The 24,869-nt window shown below is 41.9% G+C and overlaps 1 protein-coding gene across 9 annotated transcripts in view; it reads right to left on the reverse strand.

Annotated features, from left to right (window-relative positions):
• The window catches only part of FGGY (FGGY carbohydrate kinase domain containing), a 426,675-nt gene that overhangs the window by 90,549 nt on the left and 311,257 nt on the right, over window positions 1-24,869 (reverse strand). For all 9 annotated transcript variants that reach the window (XR_014015075.1, XM_081224383.1, XM_081224384.1 and 6 more), the window contains 2 exons: window positions 9,126-9,200; window positions 3,168-3,288 (listed from right to left, as the gene is read on the reverse strand). Coding sequence is in view for 8 of the 9 variants with exons in the window: in XM_081224383.1 (XP_081080509.1) it covers window positions 3,168-3,288; window positions 9,126-9,200 (196 nt within the window). In the remaining variant the exon portion in view is untranslated. The remainder of the gene's footprint in view (window positions 1-3,167; window positions 3,289-9,125; window positions 9,201-24,869) is intronic.

The raw sequence follows: 24,869 nt of genomic DNA on the forward strand, positions 1-24,869 counted from the left end.
AGTATTTCTTGAAACCACAGTTAACTATATGCCCAGGGTACAACGAGATTCTTCCTCCTCACGTAGAGGACATTTCCCAAGTTGGCAAAACCCTACTCTCCCTGCTTGCCCAGAGCAGGAGCACACTGTTCCCCAAATGGCAAAGATTTGCTTACAAAATATTTAACTTCTTTTTTTTTTTAAATGCACCACCTTTTTGGCGTGGGGCTGCCTTCAGGGAAGAAGTGAGCTAACATTTATGGAACACCTATTTTAAGTGAAGCACAGAGATTGGTGCTCACAAACTTGTGAGTATTTATTCCTCAGCATGATCTATATGAGGGAAATAATATTATCTCTACCTTTCAAAAGAGGGAAATGGGGCTCAGAGAGGTCAAGCAACTTGCCCAATGTCACAGAGCTGGTCCCCTGCTCTTTCCATTACTCCACATTATCTCCAAAGCATCTCCCAAATTCCATCGTGTTTTTCCCATGTATTCCTGAGAATCATGTACCAGGTCTATGGTTCTTTCTACAGCTTTCTTTGCAGGAAAACTAGAGCAATTACAACGTTTAAAGGCACCAAACACTCTACCTATACACCCTCCGCTTGTGTACCCATCTTTTGCAGAAACAAATGCAAATGTGTTCTTTTCTCAGAATGCTGGGTGAAGGAGAGGAAGAAGGCAGCTTTGCCTGGAATGTGAACTATTTTATCTGACGCATTAATGAATTTAGCAGAACCCAAAGCATTTAAAGGCAGATGCACTTTGCCATCACTTGTCAATCACCGGCTTCCCAAGGCAGAGGAGTTTCAGGCCAAAGAAAAGGCCCCTTTGTCCGGAACTGTAACTGGTCCACAGTCAGAGACAAAGGGTCCAGTTTGAATTGGAATCCAAATAACGATTAACAGCCTTTTCATTCATGAGCCCGAAGGAGAGCAGTTTCCAAAGCAGAACTTTCTCTGAAGCCACTGCACCCCTGCTTCTGAGTCAGCTCAGGGGTGTGAGGCCTGGAAGAGAACTCACTTTCATAAAGGCTGGAGCAGCGGTGCAGAGTCAGGACCTGGGTCACACAGGCTGCCCTGCTCTTGGGGGCCCTGTTTCCCATTCCCTTGGGTGATGTATTAGCCAAGGTTGATTTTATCTCCCCTCCTGAATCCAGGTAGGAAGTTTTGGTGGCTATTTGGAGGCTGGAAATTAAAAAGTCACTCATAGATCAGATTTTAAGTCTGAACTGTACTTGAACAAGCTAGCTGACTTTGAGATAAAATGTAGTCATGGCTTTTCTCCTAGGGAAAATCTAAGGTAATCTGGGTTCCTTTTTACGTCTTTCTTCTTTCTGCCTCAGAATGGCCTACTTCCATAGGTTTTGGACACTTTCGGAAAGGAGGAGTCATCATCAAATGGTTACAAACCAGGCAGAAAAGTTAAGAAACCTGGATCAGAGCCTAGTGTAGGGGACGCTGGGCCTGAACACACCTGGTACAATCCTGGTCCTGCCCCTACTGGGTGTCTGACCTTGGACAGTTAATTTAACTCACCTTCCTGACCCTCAGTTTCCTTGTCTGTAAGACAGGGCACCAATTTCCACCTTGTGGTGGTGTGTGCGGATTAAATGTAAATAGGGTGATTCATATCAACACAGAGTGGAAGTGTGGTTAATGGTAGTCATTTCTATACTTATTTTTATATATTTACCCTTAGACTGTGTGCTTTTTTTTTTTTGGTGGGGGGAGTCGCGGGCCTCTCACTGTTGTGGCCTCTCCCGTTGCGGAGCACAGGCTCCGGACGCGCAGGCTCAGTAGCCATGGCTTACAGGCCCAGCCGCTCTGCGGCACGTGGGATCTTCCCCGACTGGGGCACGAACCCGTGTCCCCTGCATCGGCAGGCAGACTCTCAACCACTGCGCCACCAGGGAAGCCCGACTGTGTGCTTTTTGATACTGTTCTCTGGCTTGTGCCTCTGCCTCCTTACCTCTAAGATGGGGATCGGTAACTTACTTAGTTTGATCTCACGATGTGCAGGGGGTAAATGTTGCCCATCATGTTTGGGAAAGCTCTCACCTGCAGGGATCTGCATGGCCTGGAGGGGGAAGGGAGAGTCAGGGGCAGAAACCTGGACCCACCCAGCTGTCAGAGGTAAGGAATCCAGGGGACAGGGGACAGCAAGAGATCATGATGAATGGAGGCCAGTGGAGGGTGGGCTCAGATGAGACTGGAGGTGGGGCTGTGAGCAGGGTCCAATTCTCTCCTACTTCCCTATCCTTGCCCAGCCCTGGTGCCTGGCCACCCCGGGATGGGGTGGGGAGGGGGGACATCAGTCCCCAGGAGACACAGGGAGAGAAAGGAGCAAGGGGCATGAGGGCACAGGTCTAGAGGGATAGAAGCCCAGGCCAGCCTCTGGGACAGCAGCAAGGCTCCCGCCTATGGGGCCCCTTCCTTGGGGCCCAGGGCTCTGCACTACAGAGACTGCTCTGCTTTTGTCTGCTCATATCACAGAGAGATCAGCCCATTACCCTGGATTCTCTCCATCTGTGTCACGATCCCTGATTCTGAAGAGCCGAGAAGGAATCACAGGATCTTGGGGGTCTTAGGGCCCAAACCCCCATCTGCAGCCAGACACCCACAGCTTCCACCATGGCTGGGTTCTGCAATCTTTCTTCAAACAGTTTCCTTATCACCTCCTCCAGTCACTTGCTCTGCACTGTCACAGGTCCCAACCAGGGCGAGGTGGCCCACGGTGTTTCCCTAATACCCTGTGCTTTTCTCACTCAGAGCTCTTGCCACACTAGATTTGACATGTCTGCTGTCTGCCTTCTTCAATAGACCCTGAGCTCCCTGGGGGCAGGGATCATGTCGTCATCTCTGTATTTTCAATACTGCCCGCAGTGGGGGGGATCAGAAGAGGTACTCAAGACTGTTGAGTAAATACTTGAATTAAGATCTAGTCCTTGCTGACCTCTCGTGTCTCATTTCTTACCATGACCCAATAGTCAGATACACACAGAAGTCACTTTCCCCAATGTGACAACCATAGCTGTCTTAAGAAAAAAAATACATTTTAACATAAATACTCAAAATAATTTGGCACACTTCTTATATCTTCCTATTCTCTACCCTGTCTAGATCTTGGCCATGCCCATTTGTTGCCAAGCCTACAATGACTTTCTCTCCTTCTTAGACTTACCAGTAATGTCCGCATGCATTTGCACAAAAAGGGGGTTCTTGCCGAGGCCCCCACAGAGGAAAAGGGTGCTGATCGAGTGCCCTGCTGACTCCATGGCCTCTATAATGAGGCGCGTCCCGAACTTAAAGGGAAGAACAGAAGAAAGCATCAGTACGGTAGCAAAGGTAAATTGATCGGGAACATTTACTAAGTGTTTACCCAGTACTAGATGCCACACTAGGAGCTCTAGATACACTACCTCAGAAAGTCAGGACTCAAGATTGCATTGCCCGTGATCACACCATTATATTAAGTTGCAGAGCGGGAATTCCAACCTGGGCCTGCCTGACTCCAAAATCTTCTGAATCATTGCACCATTTGCTTCTATCAGTAGTTATACAATGTGGACAAAAAGAGCTGACAATGTTAACACGGTGCATATTAACACAGTTCGTTCAAATACATATTTGATGAGTGTCCATTATGGCCCAGATCCTCCATGAGGTACGGGGCATGGAGTAATTGGCAGCTTTACTCCAATGATAACAGTTGGAGATCTCTGAGTCCGTTTTCCTTCCCTAAAGAGGAACTAAAGAAGTTTGTTCCTTGGAAAAGGCACCAACAAACTCAGCAGCAGAAACATGGAAAGAGGGCTGTAATTGCGCAAAGAAGGTAGGACACAAGACTTCAGGCTGGCAAAAGAACCTTTGTTACCACCTGAAACCAGGTAGTGGTTCTAATAAGGAGGCTTCCAGTGCCAGAATCCATTCCCAGTCAGTCCATAGTGATCTCGGATGATGCAGAAACCACATGCTCTGGTTGGCTTAGGGCTTCACCATATTTTCATTTCAGCCCTTGTGTCTTCCTTTCTTTTGAAAATGTGTTATCTATCGTCCTTGTCTTGCTCAGTTCACTAAAGTAAAAATTACTGATGCTTGATAAAAGACCACTACCTTAGGGTCATCGAGGTGAATCTTAATGTACAAGTCATTACTTTTAGCTAGGGTATTCGAGAAGCTAAAAAAATCATAATTTCCTAGGAAGTTCGAAAACTGGAAGTCCAAAAATCATCTTTTTTTTTTTTTTTTTTTTAGAGAAGGATTAAAAACAAAAAGGATGAACTGTGATATGACCTCAGGAGGCAGCCGCATGGCGATGATTGAGAAAGTGGCTCTGGGGAGAAATGAGGGAGAGGGCTTTTTGGTGGCAAGATAGCCCTTGAGATATTCAGAGAGTAAGCAACTTTGGGGGATGACCAAGTCCCAGGTGTGGACATGGGAGTGAGGGGCTGAAGCAGATGGAGGGAGAAGGTCAAGGGGGAGGAGGAGGTCAAGAGAGAATACAGAGGTCAAGGATCTGGGAGGCCAGAGATGGTGCCACCACCAAGAAGGCGGGGTTCGGGCTGGACAGAAGAGTATCACAGGTTCGCTGAAGGTGTGACAGTGGTGCTGGGAAGATGGGGTTCAGGTGCACAGTGGAAGAGAAGACAGTTCAGCTTGAGGGCATGCAGCACCAGAGGCTTAACCAAAGTAAAGGAAGAGGGCTTAGGAAGTTATCAGGATTCTCCACTGACCCCCGGGTCAGGGGGTGGGGGGATGTAGAAGCTTCTTTCCCAGGACTCTCCGGAGAGCTGTCTCCCTGGGGCCAGGGGGTACCTCTGGGAGAGGCAGGGTTAGAGGATGATCTGGAGACCAGGGGGGCATGAAATCCTGATTGCTGTGTAGTAAATGATGAGGGATGGGGGCAGTTCAGAACCAAGATTTCTAGCCCATAGATCTTCAGGTTTGTTGAAGTTATTAGTGAATCTGGCAAGAATATGAATTTAGGTAAAACTTGGGCCTCCAAAGATCATCCACAGATGTAGTGTGTTAAAAAAAAATTAAAACATGTTATACCCTATAAGGCCAGATCCCGCTTATTGAATATGGCTGATTACCCCCAGATGTTCTTTCTTAAGCTTTTGGGGGGGTCATGAACCCTCTTGAGAATATGATAAAACCTACTGACCTCCCCAGAAAAAAGTCATATATAAAATAATATTATAACTAATTTCAGGAGTTCTACAAATGCCCTTATATCTACCATGGATCATTTGGTGTCTGTGGATTCCAGGTAACCCTAGTGTACTCTAGGGGCATGAATCTGCAGGAGATAAGAGCATGGCTTTTGAATTCAAAAAAAAGCTGGGATGGCATTCAGGCATTTCACCTATTTCTTGAATCAAATCCATACCTAACCTTTCCATGACTCAATTCTCATCTTAAAAATGGGAATAATAACATCATATTTTTCATTTGATAACTCCATGGATTGTCTGAAATGTTAACATGCAACAAAAATTTAAAATGTGGTCTTAGACTTGCTGAAATACAGTAACATCTATCTTACAAGTTTGCTGCTGTAGACAGTGTATCTGAAGCTCATAGGAGTGTCCAGTACAGGGAAGGTGTTTAGAAATGAGAGCTATTCTGGTTGTTAGCTCTATGCCAGGCACTCTGCTATGCTCCTTAATATCACCTCTAATTTCATGAAACACTCAAAAACTGCATATTATTATCCCCATTTAGGATTTCTATAGTTTGCCTAAAGCCATGCAATCTGCCTTAGGGGAGGGGAAGCTGCCTCCCAATATGCATGGAAATGCCGTGCAAAATTGATATTTCTGATGTTTCTAAAATCAGAGACCTGAGGGCTCATGTGATTAGCAGGCCTGAGAGAAGAGTAACACAAAGCACATTCCCTGGGAAAAGGCAAGAAGCAATCCAAACAAGAGGCACTCGCTCCAGAGGGGCTGTGACAGCCTGTCTCTCTCCCATGTGGCATTGTCAGCAGGAATTTCCCACTCGGGCTGCCCAGTTAGTTACAGGGCCTTCCCTTTCGGTGTCCCAGACGCCACTGTGTGAAACACTCCACCCTCCTTAAATGCCCCACCAAAGGGCTTTGTGCTAAAATGATTTTGTGCTCACCTTTCTGGAAAAAATGTTTTCACAGAGAAATTTAAATTAAAATTAGGCTATTCCACTGGGAACGTACAGAACCAAATGCAAATGGAGAGACTTCAAATGCAAATAGTACTTTTTAAAGGTCTATTCTGCAAAGAAAGCTATAGATGAACAGGCTATGAATAAACTGGGTGTTTGACAGTTCTTTCAATTAAGCTTGGTCAAGAGAGAATTTCACTTCATGGAGGGTTTTGCATAGTCCCAAGTTAACTTCATTATAATATCTCTAATTTCATCCCATTCTTACAAAATATCAACCATAGATATTACTACAGAGAAGAATTTGCTTAACTTTAACTTCACAACAAATAGGTATAAAGGCAATATTGAGAGTCAATGAACACATTGCTTTTTTCAAGTTGAACATCATGGGAAAATATCTGTTATCAGAATGCTTCATTAAAATGCACATTAAAATGCACAAATGTACTAAAAGATCAGAACGCCCAGATACTTTTGCAAAACAGACTGAACTCCTCACAGCTCAACTGACTATACAACATAGCCTTATCGAAAAATCTGTCTTAAATTGCCTTCTCTTCATGGTATTATACAGGTCATTAAAACAATGGACAGAATAAATATGATAGCTTTTAATATATGTACGGTCCATTACATATAAAATTGATTTTCCAAGTGTGTAGTATTTGGGAAAATGTAGTTGGCTTTCCCCCATCCCAGCCCTCCCCAGCCCTCAGCCTGCATTAGGTTTAACCTAATTTATACATTCTTGGACTTCTTACCAGTAAGGGGACCTCTGTGAGACAATCCTGGCCAAATTAATGATGTTGTCTAAGATATGTCAAATCAAAACTGTTCTCAGGAATGCCTGAAGGCTTATTTCAATCATGTAGCTTTTACAAACTGATCAAAGAAAAATGCAGCATGGTAACGTAGAAAGAGCAAAAGCCTCAGAGTAGACAGACAGAGGTTCAGATTCTGACTCTACCATACACTAGCTGTTTGACCCTGGCAAGCAGTGTTCCCTCTGTCTGTAAAATGAGGACAATCCCACCTACTTACTGGCTTACTCACGGGTGGGTGCAGTACCCTGTTTGGTGCCTGGCACAGAGAGTGAGTGTCAGTGAGAGGGACCAGTGATTGTCATCACAGGATGGTGCCCCTTGGCTCATCCTGTGTGGTCTCATTCTTCACGTCCCCCTCTTGGCATGGACTCAGAAGGAAGAGCCTCACACTGCTCTGATTTTCCAGGATTATTTATTTTAATGCAAGTGGCTCATTCCACTGTAAGACTTTTCACACAGTGATATTAAGATCAGAAAATAAAAGCTCCTCAATTATTGGGAGATTGGGATTGACATATATACACTAATATGTATAAAACAGATTAACTAATAAGAACCTGCTGCATAAAAAATAAATAAAATCCAAAACAAAACAAAACAAAAACAAACAAAAAAAGCTCCTCAATTCATCGTGTACCTAGTTTTATTTTAGAAAGCTGTGGGTTCAAATCCCAGCTCTGCCACTTACTAGCTGTATGAAACCATTCAAGTTAATTAACCTCATTGAGGCTTAGATTATAATCTTCGGAAGGGGGATTATGATACCTCCCTCATAAGGTAAAGTCAGATAACATATGTAAAATATTTGGCATAGTTCCTGGCACATAATACACCCAAACTATATTATTTATCGATATTATTATTATCTTTACTGTAAAGCAGGATCGCTAAATAACGGTCTTTATTACTGATGCGTATTTTTGTTCTCCACTTTCATTTTTTCATGGTACTCAACTCCCGCCATTTTGATAGATGTCAGAATTGTCTTTTTTTGACCAAGTTACCATAAATAAAGCAGACTGACTGATATTACTGAACTGGAAAGGCTATTAAATCAATAAGATAGTTGTTTCAGGAAGATACAGTCAAATTGGTCTATAAACTAAGAAGGATTGTTTAATCTAATTGAGTTGGCCAGTTCTGCTCTCTTATTGTGTGTACGTGGTACCTGGATAAATCTAAACATAAGAAAAGCAATTTTGTTGATGACATGGATATACAGAAAAAATGCATGTAATTCTATTATTTGAAGCAATGAGGATATGAAAGTGGTATGTGGAGAAACAGCATATAAATATGTCCATATAGCATGAATAAACAAAAGTACTTTGTTTAAATAGGTATATTTCTGAAAAATAAATTTTGACTCTGAATTCAGTGAACTGATTTTTTCCTTTCTGTTGGTCCTCAATTCTCTTTCCAGATCAGCTAAGCCTCACTGGATTAACTGTTATTTTGGGGTTCCTACCAGCTCTGAGACCCTGAAAGGCATGACCCACTCCCTTCAAATGCAATTTCTAACACGCACACACACGTGCAAACTTTCGTGTGTGATTTCAGGGTTTAGAACCCTTCTGTAGCTCACTCATGGATCACCTCTAGAGAATAAGAGTCCCTGGACAATGATGTTTGGGCTTCTAGGAGTTTGTTTTCATTTTTGACTGATCTTCAGTTTAGAAGCTTCTAACACTTTAAATTCCCCCCTTTCTCCTTCCCTAACCAACCAAACCTCTCATTTGAGCAGCTAATTATAAAAATAAACATTTTCATGCTCCAAGGAAGGTTACTATTTAAAGGAACCCCAGACTGGATCCTTTTGCAAAGTGAACAATATCACGTGTTTTATAAATCTGGACAAACCAGCTCTTCTTAATGCAAGCATACATGGCATCTACTTGCTTGCTTCTATTTAGTGAACTTTGAAGACAAATTAGATAGATGGTAAGCATGATGTTCAAAGATTTTAACTCCTTTTAGCTTTCAGCTATGTGAGACTACTAGTAAAGCAGGTAAAGACCCTCAGAATTTCCTTCTTCACAGACAAGCATCTATTTTTGGCAAGCTCCCTAGAATCTTTGTCACAAAAGCATATGATGTATCTTGGGGAGTATGTGGTCTAAAGTTTGTTAATAGATCTAAGTCTCTTTAAAAATGGCATTAAATTGTCTTACAGCAATGGCTTGAACTGTGGCCAGGTAGAGAATGGCAAGATCATCGAGGTCCTGAGATAGTTTCAATCCGGTGACCTGTAGGGATGAAGAAAAGAAAAGAAGGAGATGGCGCCATGGTTAGAGATAGTTCCCATGAAACACGTTCAGATGTGTTTTCTTGCCAAAACAAGTTCATATGCAAATCCCCTTTTTGTAAGCTGAACGTGAAGTGACTACTAAATTGTTTAATCTCCAGACCTGGGAAAAAGTGTCCCTTCTTCCCCCAAAGAAAATGCCTTGCCTTGGATTAAAGAAAAACAAAACAAATACTGTAAGGAGATTTTTTTTTTAGGAGATTGTGTTTGCTATTTCTTAGCATGGAATTAAATATCTTTCTTCTTTAAAAACATTATTCTTTTATTACAAACACCTATTTTCTTTGGCTTACAGAGATGAACACGTAGCAGTGGCATTCTAGTAAAAGGTGATCTTATTCCGAGTTCTGCTACTGTCAGAATTCAGTGCACCAGCATCCAGGGGGTATTCAGAGTAAAATAACATGTCTACTATAAATGTGATACCTACTAGGGGATAATTTAGAATCTGTGGTTTACCAGGGAATCCCATTAGAGTCAATCGGAACCACATGCTTATATGGAGTATGTCAATTTCTGAGAGACTCCAGAACTGAACAGGATGTTGGATTTGGGTAGTTTCAAGACTTGTTCACAGTCTCACTTTCATGTCTCCCATTCACGAAGGTGTCCTCATGGGACATTTCTGGATGGTGAAGACTGCTGGTTTCTTCAAGCCTAGTCTGAAGTTGGTGGGCATCAACGCCAGAGTTCACTTTAGATTTTCATTACAAAATTAACTCACGTAACATACTTTTTCTCAGGCCCTACAGTGTATATGGTCCTGAGTTCAATGAGGAGGTGACATGCAGCCTGTACTAAAATAGGAGAGCCTAGTGGTCTACCAAGGTCCCTGTCTTTCATTGCTCCGGCCCCATTTATTATTCTCTCCAGGTTCCACCCCCAGCGGGGATTAAGGGGCCAGCCTTGGCCTGTTACAGGGCACAGATACCACTCCACTGCCCAAACCAGAAACCTGGGAACACTCTCCCCTGACTTTTCTCTCCCTTCCAGGATTTAATCAGTCTCCAAGTCTTATACATTTGAGCTCCAGAATCTTTTTTGAAGCCACCCCCTCTCTCTGTCCTCACTGTCACTCACCTCCTTAATCCAGGCCTCCATCGCATCCTTCCTGATTGCTGAAATGGCTCCTGATCAAACCTTCCTGTTTCTAATGGCGCTTGTTCCTCTCTACAAGGGAGCTAGTGCTTATTCTCAAATGCAAATTGATCATGTGAAAAATTCTCCCCCCGTTGCCCTCATTCTGAAGCAGAAGCACCTTCCCTGTCTTCTACGAGTGATTCTGCCCGGGGTCAGCCCTGCTTTCTTCGCCAGTGTCTAGTCTGTCCTGTCCTCACTTAGCAACTTGTGTTCCAGCGTTCTGATTGCTCATCTAAGTTGGCTGAAGGGGGTATTCCTAAATTCAGTAGTGCTACCTGCTGATAGGTTTTTTTTTTTGGCAGATCATGGGGCCAGTCAGTGAGAATAACGGCTTTGATTTGAACACACAGGAGCATGAGAGGTTTGAATGAGAAATCAGAAAGGAGCTCTAAAGATGCATGTTCCCCAGCCAATAACTCTGTGAGAGAACATCTCTCAGAAAGGTCCCTAGAGACCTAAACAAACAATAAGAATGTTAGAACTAGGAGAACACGAGCAACACAGATATCATAGAAGTTCATTTCACAGAGGAGAAAATAATTTGCTTAAGAGAGAATCCAGAGGTTCATGAAGCCCGAACCTAGGTGTTCCAACAGATTGTGTTACTCACCACAGTATCTCCCATGCTTGCCACTGTGCCTGGCACACAGTGGTGCTAAGTTAATATTTGTTGAATGTGTAAGTGACACTTCAAGGCTCCTTTTTCCTTCTGCACACCATTCTCTCTCCTAACATCCTATCCTTCTCTGTCATATTATACAATTATGAGAGGACAGTATTTACTACCTCAGCCCCTCATATATTCACAGAGGTGGAGGGGTAGATTTCCTCCATGCCCCAGGAGAGAACAACACCGGACCATCACTTCTAGTTGCTTACTGCATGCTCTACCCCCTCCCCCAAACTCCACACTTCCCCTTCCTCATCAGAGGAGTGGCTTGTACGAGACTGGAGTAAAAGTAGTCACCCTGTAGCTTATATGGGGTCTTTGTGTGAATTAGAAAAAGGTGCTCCCTCCAGGTGGACTAAATGCAAAAGGCATCCCACCTGGAAGAGTGAATTTTAAAAAGGAGCAGAGTGGACAGGATCTCAGCCCTGCCCTAAGCCCCCCTCAGCTGAACACCCTGTGTGAGCAACCAGCCCCAGGGTGTGCATTGGTCCTGGGTAAAGATCACTAGTCATATATGGTCTCTCTTTAACTCATCTCCAAAACTGGCTTGGCCTCAACAGCACCTCTGTTGGTGGTCTGTTGGGAAAGTTGATTGGGCCACAGTTTAGAGCCCTCCTCCAGAGCCAGCCCAGAAGGTAGGTTGCCTCTGGCCTCCTATCGCTGGTCAATGAGATGCGAATCAAGCCATGACCCTCCACGTGGTTGGGTGTGTGTCTGCTTGGGAGACACACGTCGATCCACAGGAGGGTCCCGAGTGCCAGAGGTGGATAAACTGTGATGGGGTAGGGGAGGAATTTGACTTTTTATATGAGTCATTCTCCTATTAAGTTATTAGGAACCCCAGGGCTCTGTATTGACAATAACTGGCTCTGATATTCTTCTCAATTAGTAAGAACCCATAAGAGAGGAGGGGTAAAACATCACTAGATTTTGCTTCCTTAATCCCAGCAAATATTCATGAGAACTTCCCCAAAGTATTGATATTCAAGCAAAAAGATGTCACGGGCCCTTCTCTAAATTTCTAGTGCCTTCAGAGCTTCAAAATCATAGGAAGAAAAGAGAAGATAGCTTCTTTTCTTCAGAAATTGAGAATGAGATAATCAGTGTAAATGAGTACTAAATTTAACTCTTGAGCTTGCTTACTAGTAGCTATGGCAAAAAAGGGACATATAATGGATGACATAGCCTTTCTTTTATGACAAATGAAACATACCTATGCTTCAAGAGAGACAAAATTATTCCTGGGAAGAACTTCTAGAAGGAATTTATTACATGGACCACCGTATGGAAGGTATTCAGTATCCAAAGGGAATAAATAAGCAAACATGGTTCTCCCATAGCTCTTTCCAACATTCCCTCACCACTAACACCAGGGCCATGGAGTTGAAATGTGACTCAGTGAAAGACACCTCTCTAAACTGTGAAATTACTATGGTCCAGGATCCCTATTTCCTTGACATCTTACCTGATTTGCAAATGGAGACACTAGAACGGCAGATGATCATTTGATTCTCTGTCAAGTATCAGGAATCCCAGCCCCACCTTGACAAAAATCAAATGGCAGTCAGCCTAAGATGGAACTTTCTAAGGAGTGCCTGCCATGTGGACCACTCAGGAGGCTACAGGGGACCCTCAGGGAGCTATCATGGTATGAAGGTGGCAGTGCCCTGAGAATGTCAGGGATGTCCTGGGAGAGGTGTAGCTTTGTAACCAGCGAGAAAGCTAGGATAGGCCAGAGAAGCCTATACCCTTGGCTGAAGGCTGAATGGCTCTATCAGTAAGAAAAAGCGGGAAAGAAGCATAAGTGGAAGGAATTTGTTTATAGATGTGCACGTGTCTTTTGAATGCTTGGGCGAGAGAGTGAAATGTGTGGGGAAGCCCCATGGAGAGTTGCAATGGTAAGCACATTTTATTTATTTTGGCTATTGTGAAAAGAGGACTGTAATAGAAAACACTCATTGTTAATAGTTAGAGGTGTGTGAAAGCGGCATATGGTGGCCAAAGAGATGTGAACTGCAATGGACAATTTCAACCTCCTAGGTAATGATTATAAAATGTTTATGTAAGTACTATTGGGATTTCTGAGCTCAGAAGAGAAGTGTAGGTGAATAGAAATATGATGTGCTCTGGAGTAAGACACCTGGCTTTACATCTCAACATTCCCTCTAATTGCTTGCAGGACAGTGTGAGTTTTGTAACCACTCTGAGCCTCATTTTTTTTTTCATCTGTAAAATAGGAATAATAATACTTCAACGTGCTTAATGATTACATGAGTTATCGCTTGGGCTTCCCTGGTGGTGCAGTGGTTGAGAACCTGCCTGCCAACGCAGGGGACACGGGTTCGAGCCCTGGTATGGGAAGATCCCACATGCCGTGGAGCAACTAGGCCTGTGAGCCACAACTATTGAGCCTGCGCATCTGGAGCCTGTGCTCCACAACAAGAGAGGCTGCGATAGTGAGAGGCCCACGCACCGCGATGAAGAGTGGCCCCCGCTTGCCACAACTAGAGAAAGCCCTCACGCACAGAAACGAAGACCCAACACAGCCAAAAATAAATAATTAATTAATTAATTTTAAAAAAATGAGTTATCGTTTGCACGGCATCTTACTTTTTCAGCAAGCTGTACCAAATCGACAAGAGCTAGACACTTGTAGTGATTAATAAATGTTCATTCTCTTTCCTTTTCTCTTAATAAATGTTCACTCCCTTTCTCTTGAATTGCAATGAGGGGCTCAATCCCATTCATTAATTGGGATACAGCAATAAAGGATCTCCTGCAACATGCTGTGGGTACTGTCAGGGTATTAGCGATGGGGACTGAAGACCAGTGGTTGTACAGGGTGGGGAACGTAGCGTAGAAAGTGTGCTGGCCGTCAGCATCAGGATCATATGAGAAAGGTCTGGACGTCTAGGAATGTGGAGAAGCAGTGTGCCCCTGATGAGCACCCAGGAATAGGACAGTGGGAGACTCACTTGCAAGGACTCCTTGGAGAAGCCTTAGTCCTTATCAACCTACACACTTCCATTTACTCTGTGAACAGGAAAGACAGATGATCTTCATCCTGGACTTCAGCTTAAATCCTGCTGCCACTTGGCAGCTATGAGAATTTAGGCACATCTCTTTTTTTTTTTTTTTTTTTTGCGGTACGCGGGCCTCTCACTGTTGTGGCCTCTCCCATTGCGGAGCACAGGCTCCGGATGCGCAGGCTCAGCGGCCATAGCTCACGGGCCTAGCCACTCCGGGGTATGTGGGATCTTCCCGGACCGGGGCACGAACCCGTGTCCCCTGCATCGGCAGGCGGACTCTCAACCACTGTACCACCAGGGAAGCCCTAGGCACATCTCTTAACTCTTTCCCGGGATCTGAGTTGAAGGCAGATTTCCTGTGATCCAACTCCTAATTTACTGAACTTTTGGTGTGGGCCCAGAATTTTGCATTTTTAACAAGGTCCTAATGCACAATAAATTATAGAAATGATTGCCCTAAACCTTGGTATTGTGAATTATAGGTCCATCTGCCCTGGAGTAGTTGAGATTATAAACAAATACATCAGTAATTTAGTTAGCTAAGTTATTCCCTTCTCAGTTGTTAGAAGAATTTAAGTAGTTATATATGTTGCTAAGAAAAAAAAAGGCTTAGAAATAGATCTCAAGGGGTTTCTAAAGACTACAAAAGACAAGAAAACAGGATTCCCTGTCCTGAGATTTTCTAGGTCATCAGAGCTTGAGGGGGTATCCAAGGCTCAAGGGAATTGATTGTAAGTTTTTCAGAACACAAAGGGGCAAAAAAATGCTGTTTGTTTAGTCAATAATGCAGGAGGCGCTGATGACCTGATAGCAAGGAAATGAGGAGGATCAGAGAAAGATTTCTAGAAAACCTCTGGATAGAGGCCAGGGACTGGAGAACAGGTCTGAGATAGTCAGCAGCCTGGAAGAGAAAGGGGGACAAAGTTTCCTGAAAATATTTATAGGTATCAGTATCAGGAATGGACACATTGCCAAAAACTCACCCAGAAATGGGAAATGCACATAAATGTGTTAACACAATGTCATAGGCAGAATTCTAAAGATGTTTCCCCCTCCCCCAAGGTTCCCATCCCCTGGTTACTCAAACACTAATCTGGGCACTGCTGTAAAGGGACTTTGCAGGTGGAACTAGTTACTAGCCAGTTGACCTTAAAATAGGGAGATTATCCAGTTGGGCACAATGTAATCACATAAGCTCTTAAAAGCAGAAGAGGAAGACAAAAGAGTCAGTCAAGAGATACAGTAGAAGAATAAAGCAGGAGAGATGAGGTAGAAGTGGAAATCAGAGAGATTCAAAGCATGGGAAGGACCTGATCCACCACTGCTGGCTTTGAAGATGGAGGAAGGGAGCAGTGAGCCAAGGAATGTGGGTGGCCTCTGGAAGCTGAGGATCCCTGGCTGACAGCCAGGAACCAGGCACCTCTGTCCTACAACTGCACGGAGCTGAATTTGGCCAACAACAAACTTGAGGAAGTTTGATAGCAGATTATTCCCAGAGCCTCCAGATAAAAGCTCCTTGTTCTGGTCTTGTGAAAGCAGGAGCAGAGAAACTAGTTGAGCCAGCTTGGGCTTCTGACCTACAGAACGGTGAGATAATAAATTTAAGCCTCTAAGTTTGTGGTATTTTATTATAGCAGCAACAGACAACTAATACACATACAACGACTGCACGATGGACTGACATTCTCCCTCACAACTTTATTCTATTGGTGAACTCTACACCATGTAACACTAGTCCATTTGCTGTTTCCCATATGTACCAGGCACTTCACACTTTTGTCTGCCTTGTTTCTGATGCTCTAAATCTAAGTCATTTTAACACGTTTGCACCAGTGTCACCAAGGCTGTTTTGGCCAACCGTCCTGGTCCACACTTGCTGTCATCTAACCCTGCCTTGGATTTACACACCAACTTGGATACCATCCTTGGTCCTCTGGCCTTAATTCTTTCTCATTATTTATCTCCTGGGGTCTTCCTGGCAGATTTCCACCTGATTCACTCCTCAGTCTTCTTTTTAAAGAGTTTTTTTTGATGTGGACCATTTTTTAAAAGTCTTTATTGAATTTGTTACAATATTGCTTCTGTTTTTTGTTTTGTTTTGTTTTGTTTTGTTTGGCCAGGAGGCATGTGGGATCTTAGCTCCCTGACCAGGGATCGAACCCACACCCCCTGCACTGGAAGGTGAAGTCTTAACCACTGGACCGCCATGGAAGTCCCACTCCTCAGTCTTTTATCATTATACACTACCTTGGGAAGGGCTCCTGTCCACAGTCCACACCACCCCTCTCACCCCCAGTTTTATTTGTTGTTTGGTGTATACAGCAAAGATAAAAAGCACTAAGAAAGAAAAGTCTGATTCTGTAATGCAAAATCATTTTTTAAAAAATCACTAAAATGAGGGAGAAATATTTCAGACATATTACAAACAGAGCAGAAGGAATGCCAAAAATATAAAGATCTAGTTTTTCATTTTTGAATTTTTTTCCTCTCAGAGAACGTCAGTGACCTTGGTTTGAACTGACTGGGTTCTACTACCACTTCTGTTCTTTTCTCCTCTGAGTAAATGACTTAGACTCTCTGACCCTCAGATTCTCCATTCCTTTCAATGCAGTAACTACACTGTCTTGCAGCGTTATAAGGGAAGTTGGTGATGATGCTTGCAAAGCATCTACCATGGTGTTTGGTACCTCACAGTCCCTGAGAAAACAGCACGTATTACAAATCACAATACCGGTTGGTAAATTAGTTGCTTCAATAAAAAAAAATACATTATCCAAAACCAGTTAAATGATCCTGAGGATATTAAGCTTCATTATAGGGTTCAATTGTTCATAGGGAAAAACAATATGTAAAAAATGGTACATAAAACAGCATTATATCATAACAAAAACATCAACAAACTCATATCAAAGAGTCCATGTGTTTCCAAGGCTTAAAATATATCACTCAAAGGATGCTTAATTGGCCCATGAGCTTCCAGCTCCATCATCCATCTCCCCATCGGAGGAAGCCACAGGGATACAGCCCCTGACTTCTCCTGAGCTCTTGCAAATACTCATCCGAGTCGCTGACTCCACCGCATCTGACTCTGTTTAGTGACGCCTGTCTCTAGCTGGGAGTCACTCTGGGAACTGGCTAAGATCTCTTAACGTTTCTTTCCTGACTCTCTCCCAGTTTTCCACATGCATGTTGCTTTGTACTTGCTTTGAAGAACGCTTGGAACAGCTCTCAACCTCTCTAGCAGTTTGAGCAGCATATGGCCTTATGTTAGAAATCACAGCTCTTCAAAGAACCAGAAAATAACTTTCCGTTCTGGGTAGTGTTGTACTTGCAAAGTGAAGCAGGAAAAACACGTCTCAACCAATTGGTGAATATGGTGTGTTCTCACGGCCTGATATATCTCTGAGGTAATTTATTTCTTTGAGTGGGCATTTCAGGAAAAGAACTTTTCAAAAAACACCACCATAACAAAGAGGTCATATTGATTTGAGAATAAAAACTGGTCATGTATACAAGGAGGTAAGGACTCTTTCACAACTCCTACAGCTCTAGCTGTTTTGTAAGGTGTACCAAAGCTGAGCTGCTTACTGTGTTGCTGAGGAAACTGAGGGCCAAGAACTTAAATACTTAAGTAGAGAAGACTAATCTCTACACCTGTATGAAACTTGGTTCCTGTGATGGACCAAGTGATTGTTCAGCTTCTCTAGCTGATTGTTCATGGCCGGTGACCTCCGTGACTGGTAGGCCCCATTGCTCCTGGGACTAAGGTGGACAGCTCATGATTGGCTGCCCGGGATTCAAAGGCCATCTTGTAAACATGCAAGTAAGAGCCACTCAGCAGGAGCTACAGATTCAAAAGCAGCTGCTGTTGCTGTCTGTCTGCTGTGTAACAGTCTCTCCATTTGATTCTGACAACGACCCTGCAAGGAAGCCTGTGCCGCACCTGCTTACTGATGAGCAGACAGACCTCACGGAGCTAACCTCAGAGGTCACACAACTGGCACATTTTCAAGCCAGGATGCCAATACAGGTCTGGCTTCAAATCCTGGGTTCATTTTACTGTTTCACTAGAGTAAAAGTTATCTAACCAACCATTCAAAATAAAAACAATCACACATACACAAACTATATAAAACACGCAACCATTCCTGGTGGTGAGTATTTAGCTTCATCTCTTTGTGTGTGACCACGTCATATTTCTTTAAAAAGCATTGTTTTGTTTCGTTTTTAAAGAATGTAGAATCACTGGTGTTAAATGTCTTGTGACTGATCGCTATTACCCAAGCCTCTGCTTCTTTCAAACATCATAGGTACAGCCCTTACCTCTCCGTGCCTCATTTACCAAGTGGCAAGGAGAAATATTTACATTGACGGCTACTTGGTCTAAGCATACTATTAAGTTGCCCACCCCATAACCTCCACCTCTTTTTAGCCCAATGCTGCAGGTCAATATATGCATCACCAATGGAGAAATGAAACAGCTAGTGACATGGCAGGGAGCCAACTCTTACCACACAAAAGAAGATGATTCTATTGAGCCTAATGGAAGGATTCCTGGGGTAAGTCCTGTTCCTACTTATAAGGGTAGGCACCTAAAGCAGAAGGGTTTAGAGCCAGGTCAAACCAGGAGTGGTGATTACTTTTGAAATCTGAGTCAGTGAGGGTGGAAAGAAAAAGAGAACCATTACTGAGAAGAGACAGGGTCAGAGCTTAAATCCAAGAATCAGGGTAAGGGGAAAAATGGGAGAATGAGTGAGAAGGCTGGTGGTCAGACAGGGGAGCAGGGACTGGGCTGCGGAATGTGGTTCAGTGTGAAACCAGGCATGGTGGAACTGTGGGGACTCATGTTTTACAGTCAGTGCATTCCGTGAAGTCCAGAGGTATGAGTTAAGGGAGGCTCATGAGTGTTCATCCTAAAAGTCGGGATTCCTGTTTTCATCTAAGCTCTGCTATTTCTCCGTGTTGTGACCTTGAGCAGGTCACTATTCATTCCTCACTTGACAAGTGAAGACTGAACTAACTGCTTAACCATAGGCAATTATTCAGTGCCTGTCTTTGACCTAAGCACTGTTGAAATTAAAAAGAAAATAAGCCATAGCCCCTACATCAAAATTTTTTCTAAAAAATTTAAAATATATACTATGTCTTATGATGGCTCTGATCTTATTTTCTTCAGTAAAAATTATGTGTTTGCACTAAAACCTTCAATGCAAGTTTTAATTCTGCTTTTGTATTTTTAGCTGTCTTTATCATTTCCTTTTTCTCCCCTCATTCCATTGCCTTTCCATCTGAACTCATTTTTTTTCCTAATAAGTTTCTGCTCTCTTTCATAGAGATGTGCTTTAAAAAAAAAAAATCCTATTGAATATGCAAAGGAGTTTTAAAATATTTTCTTTTGGTTTCAGTAGTAAGTAATTTTTAAGAGGACTTTCCCTTAAGTGTTCAAAATGGTATTTCTTTTTCTTTGTGTGCAACATGTTTTTCCTAATGGACTCACTTTATTATCTTTTAAATTCATTTTAACTAGAACGCTATACATATTCAATGTTTCCCAGCATACAGTACACAATTTACTCTCAGCCCCACTAACTGTAACTTGGATTTGCCTCTTTAGATCTATAGCTAGCTGCCAATTGCCAGAGTTCAGCAGTTTTTATTTTGTGTACCTCTGTTGCCCTGAGGTGGATCACCACTGCCCTGCTTTCTAATCCTAGAACAGATGGTAGACATACACCCCTCTTTCAAATTCACAGGGTTTCCCTATCTTTGCCCCTTTAACAGAGTTTGATTCAGGGTCCTTAGAACTGCAGTGCATCATCATTCATTCTAAATCAGACTTGCAGCCCAGTTGTCTACTTGAGTTGGCAGTTTTCTAATGGATTGAAGTGAAAGGGAAGATAAGGTCCGGGTTGCGGAAGAGTTCTGGGAAATTAAACTCACTGGCTGCTTCCAAAAAGCAAAACAAAACAGAACAAAAAACCTTAACCATCAGCAGCAGAGTAGAGGGATGACCGCTCTGTTTTTAGGCTTAAAGGGACCTTGCATTTTTAAGCTAGGGACCAGAAAGTGGAGAGGTCCCAACTTTTGCAAGGCTGGTGGTTTATTTTGTTTTCATGTCAGATATTATGATTATCAAACAAGTTACATTTAGTCTTTTAGATTCTGGAAGGTCTTCCCAGATTCTCTCTGAGATTGTCAATTCTAGTTCTCCTAGTTGAAAGTCATCTTAATTGTTAAAGTCAGAATGAGTTTATGCTTTTTTTCCTTTATCTTCACAGGTATTTTCAAGTGAAGCAGAGAAAGGCTGCATCAGGGTTTGCTGCCCAAATGCCACCTAAAAAAAAATTCAAAATCAAATATTTACTGAGCACCTCCTTTGGCTTGTATAGATGTCTGCATTATAGGGATCATACATTATGTACATACACACATACCCACACTCTCACACATGTACAATATTATTTCCCCCATTTTCATGTGAACTTGGAACAGGTACGGTTTCTTTTTTTCTTTGTATTCCCTCACCTTGGCATAGGCCTGCACATAGTAGGTGACCAATCAGCATTTTTTGAATGGATGAATGTCTAACAAGGGTGAGAGAACAGAGCCAACAGAGGAGAGAGAAAAGAACTGGGAGAGTGTGATGCTGCTGAAGCAGAAGGAGAACAGGGAGTGGCCAGTCATTCTCCGAGAAGGTCTTTTTTTAATTACCTAGATAAAATGCTAAATGCAATCTATCACTGGTTAGACAATGATATAAAAAAATCGTGAACATTCACACGCCATGCTCTCCTCCCTCTAGAACACTGCACATACTATGATTCCCTTGGTCCCAGACCCTGTTCCCTGTTTCACACACTGTCAATGTCACCTCCTATCTGAAGCCTCCTATCTGAGTGCTGAGACCATGTTAGGCTATCATCTTCCACACGTCTAAGGAGCGCTGGACCGTGAGTGGCACCTGGAGTTTGACCCTGTATCCCCATTGCTTGTTTATATATTCTGCCTGCCTCTCCTCCCCGACCCCACCAAAACACTAATGTTCCTGAAAGCTGGAGTTGTGTCCAGTTACTTATATCCCCCACCAACTATAACAGGACCTGTATTTGTTAAAATAATTAGTTAATTCATTGATGAACAAAGGCATTCATAATTATAATAAAATGGAAACTTATCTTCATTTACCTGGACATTATGACTGGTTTTAAATACTGATCATAGGGATAGTAAGAGTCAGTAGCAATCTAATTCATTTAGAATTAGCAAATTGTTCGCATGTATATTTTTTCTAAACCAATAGATGACCTCTTATTATCTCCATGTTGACTATCAATTATCAATAAGTACATATTAAGCACTTAGTATGTGCTCAGAGAAATATTTCAGGAGCCCAAAGAAAAAATCATATATGGTTCTTGCCCTACTGGGATTTTCTTGACATTCTAGGTGTTACGTAGTTTTTAAACTTAACATTTTATCAAGCACCTCCCTCCCTCGAAATATGCTCCATGAATGTAAGGATTATACTTTAGGAGTACTTGCTACAGAGTAAGCACCAAATACACATTTTGTGAATGAGTGTTGGAAAAAGTAGTCACATTGTAGGTTCTGGCAAAAGGGTAACAATGATAAGTAGATTCAGGGTGATTATTTTGATGTTATCCAAAATTGGACTGAGGGAAAGAGATTTCAACATAGATGCAAAAATCCTCAACAAAATACTAGCAAACCAAATCCAACAATACACTGAAAGGACAATATGCCATGATCAAGTGGGATTTATCCCAGAGATGCAAGGAGTTTTTCAATGTCCACAAATCAGTCAGTGTGATATACCACATCAACGAAATGAAGAATAAAAACCATATGAGCATCTCAATAGATGCAAAAAAACCTTTCATCAAAATTCAATACCAATTTAGGATAAAAACTCTCCAGAAAATGGGCATAGAAGGAACCTACCTCAACATAATAAAGGCTATATATGACAAACCCACAGCTAACATCATACTCAACAGTGAAAAGCTGAAGGCATTTCCTCTAAGATCAGGAACAAGACAAGGATGTGCACTCTCCCCACTTTTATTCAACATAGTTTTGGAAGTCCTAACCATGGCAATCAGAGAAGAAAAAGAAATAAAAGGAATCAACACTGAAAAAAAAGAATTAAAACAGTTACTGTCTGAAGATGACATAATACTATACATAGAAAATCCTAAAGAGGCTATGATAAAACTACTTAGAGCTCATCAGTGAATTTGGCAAAGTTGCAGGATACAAACTTAATACACAAAAATCTGTTGCATTTTTATACACCAACAATGAAACATCAGAAAGAGAAATTAAGGAAACAATCCCATTTATCATCACATCAAAAAGAATAAAATACTTAGGAATAAACCTACCTAAGGAGGCAAAAGACCTGTACTCTGAAAACTATGAGATGCTGATGAAAGAAATCAAAGATGACATAAACAGATGGAAAGATATACCATGTTCTTGGATTGGAAGAATCAGTATTCTCCAAATGACTATACTACCCAAGGCACTCTACATATTTAATGCAATCCCTATCAAATTACCAATGGCAGTTTTCAGAGAACTAGAACAAAAAAAATTTAAATGTGTATAGAAACATAAAAGACTCTGAATAACCAAAAGAATCTTGAGAAAGAAGAACAGAGCTGGAGGAATCAGGCTATACTACAAAGCTACAGTCACCAAAACAGTGTGGTACTGACACAAAAACAGAAATATAGATCAATGGAACAGGATAGATAGAAAGCCTAGAAATAAACTCACACACCTGTGGTCAATTAATCTATGAGAAAGGAGGCAAGAATATACAATGGAGAAAAGACAGCCTCTTCAATAAGTGGTGCTGGGGAATCTGGATAGTTTCATGTAAAAGAATGAAATTAGAACACTCCTTAACACCATAGACAAAAAAAAACTCAAAATGGATTAAAGACCTAAATGTAATGCCAGACACTGTAAAACTCTTAGCGGAAAACTTAGGCAGAACACCCTTTGACATAAATCACAGCAATATCTTTCTGGATCCACCTCCTACAGTAATGAAAATAAAAACAAAAATAAATAAATGGGACCTAATTAAACTTAAAAGCTTTTGCACAGCAAAGGAAGCTATAAACAAGACAAAAAGACAACCTATGGAATGGGAGAAAGTATTTGCAAACAAGGCAACCTTCAAGGGATTAATCTCCAAAATATACAAACAACTCATGCAGCTCAATATCAAAAAAACAAACAACACAATCAAAAAGTGGGCAGAACATCTAAATAGACATTTCTCCAAAGAAGACATACAGATGTGCAAAAAGCATGTGAAAAGATGCACAACATTGCTAATTATTAGAGAAATGCAAATTGAAACTGCAGTTAGATATCACCACATACCAGTCAGAATGGCCTTCATCAAAAAGTCTACAAACAATAAATGCTGGAGAGGGTGTGGAGAAAAGGGAACCCTCCTACACTTCTGGTGGGAATGTAAATTGATACAGCCACTATGGAGAACAGTATGGAGGTTCCTTAAAAAACTAAAAATAGAACTACCATATGATATATATGGTATATACCTGGAGAAAACCATAATTAGAAAAGATACACGCATGCCAATGTTCATTGCAGCACTATTTACAATAGTCAGGACATGGAAGCAACCTAAACGTCCATCAACAGATGAATGGACAAAGAAGATGTGTTATATATATACGATGGAATATTACTCAGCCATAAAAAAGAATGAAATAACGCCATTTGCAGCAACATGGATGGACCTAGAGATTATCATACTATGTGAAGTAAGTCGAAAAGAGAAAGACAAATATCATACGATATCACTTATACGTGGAATCTACAAAAATGATACAAATGAACTTATTTACAAAACAAACAGACTCACAGACTTGGAAAACAAACTTATGGTTACCAAAGGGGAAAGGTGCGGGGGAGGCAAGATAGGAGGTTGGGATTAACACATACACATTACTATATATAAAATAATCAGCAAGGACCTACTGTACAGCACAGGGAACTCTACTCAATATTCTGTAATAACCTAAATGGGAAAAGAATCTGAAAAAGAATAGATATATGTATATGTATAACTGAATCACTTTGTTGTACACCTGAAACTAACACAGCATTGTAAATCAACTATACTCCAATATAAAATAAAAATTTTTTAAAAAGAGAGATTTGGGGGAAAATTTTTAGCCCAGAATTTCCTTCCTTCTATCTTATCTAGGTCATTTTCTCCTTCCAGTGTTGTGAGGTAAATTCATCGGATGACAGCTATTCAAATGTAAGGCTAACCCAAGGGCAGTTATTAAGGGAAATCACTGCTAAGAAACATAGGTGATGGATGAGGTATGTTTATAAAACAATAGAACTTTTAAAAAGATAAATATACCAGGATTTTTAATACCATTGGGCAAATGTCCCTGTGCAAGAAGTCTCCTTTGGTGATTACATACTTATTCATACTTATTCTAATGAGACAGACACTCTTAAAAGCACTCCATGCTTCCTCTGGCATTCTAGTCTGTGTTTGGGCTACCTTTATTGGAATCCTAATGACGGTAATTCTTAAGTTTCTGGATGTCAGGGTCAGTTTTAACACAGACAAAAGCCACTGGGAAGCCATGGCACCTGCCATGCTGGATGATGAAGCTGGTACAGCAGGTGTTGGCAAGGAAAGGACCTCAAAGGAAGGACTCGAGATCCAAGCCCTGGACTTCAGAGC

Source organism: Mesoplodon bidens, assembly GCF_964165515.1.
Source record: "Mesoplodon bidens genome assembly, chromosome: 2".
Lineage (NCBI taxonomy): Eukaryota > Metazoa > Chordata > Mammalia > Artiodactyla > Ziphiidae > Mesoplodon > Mesoplodon bidens.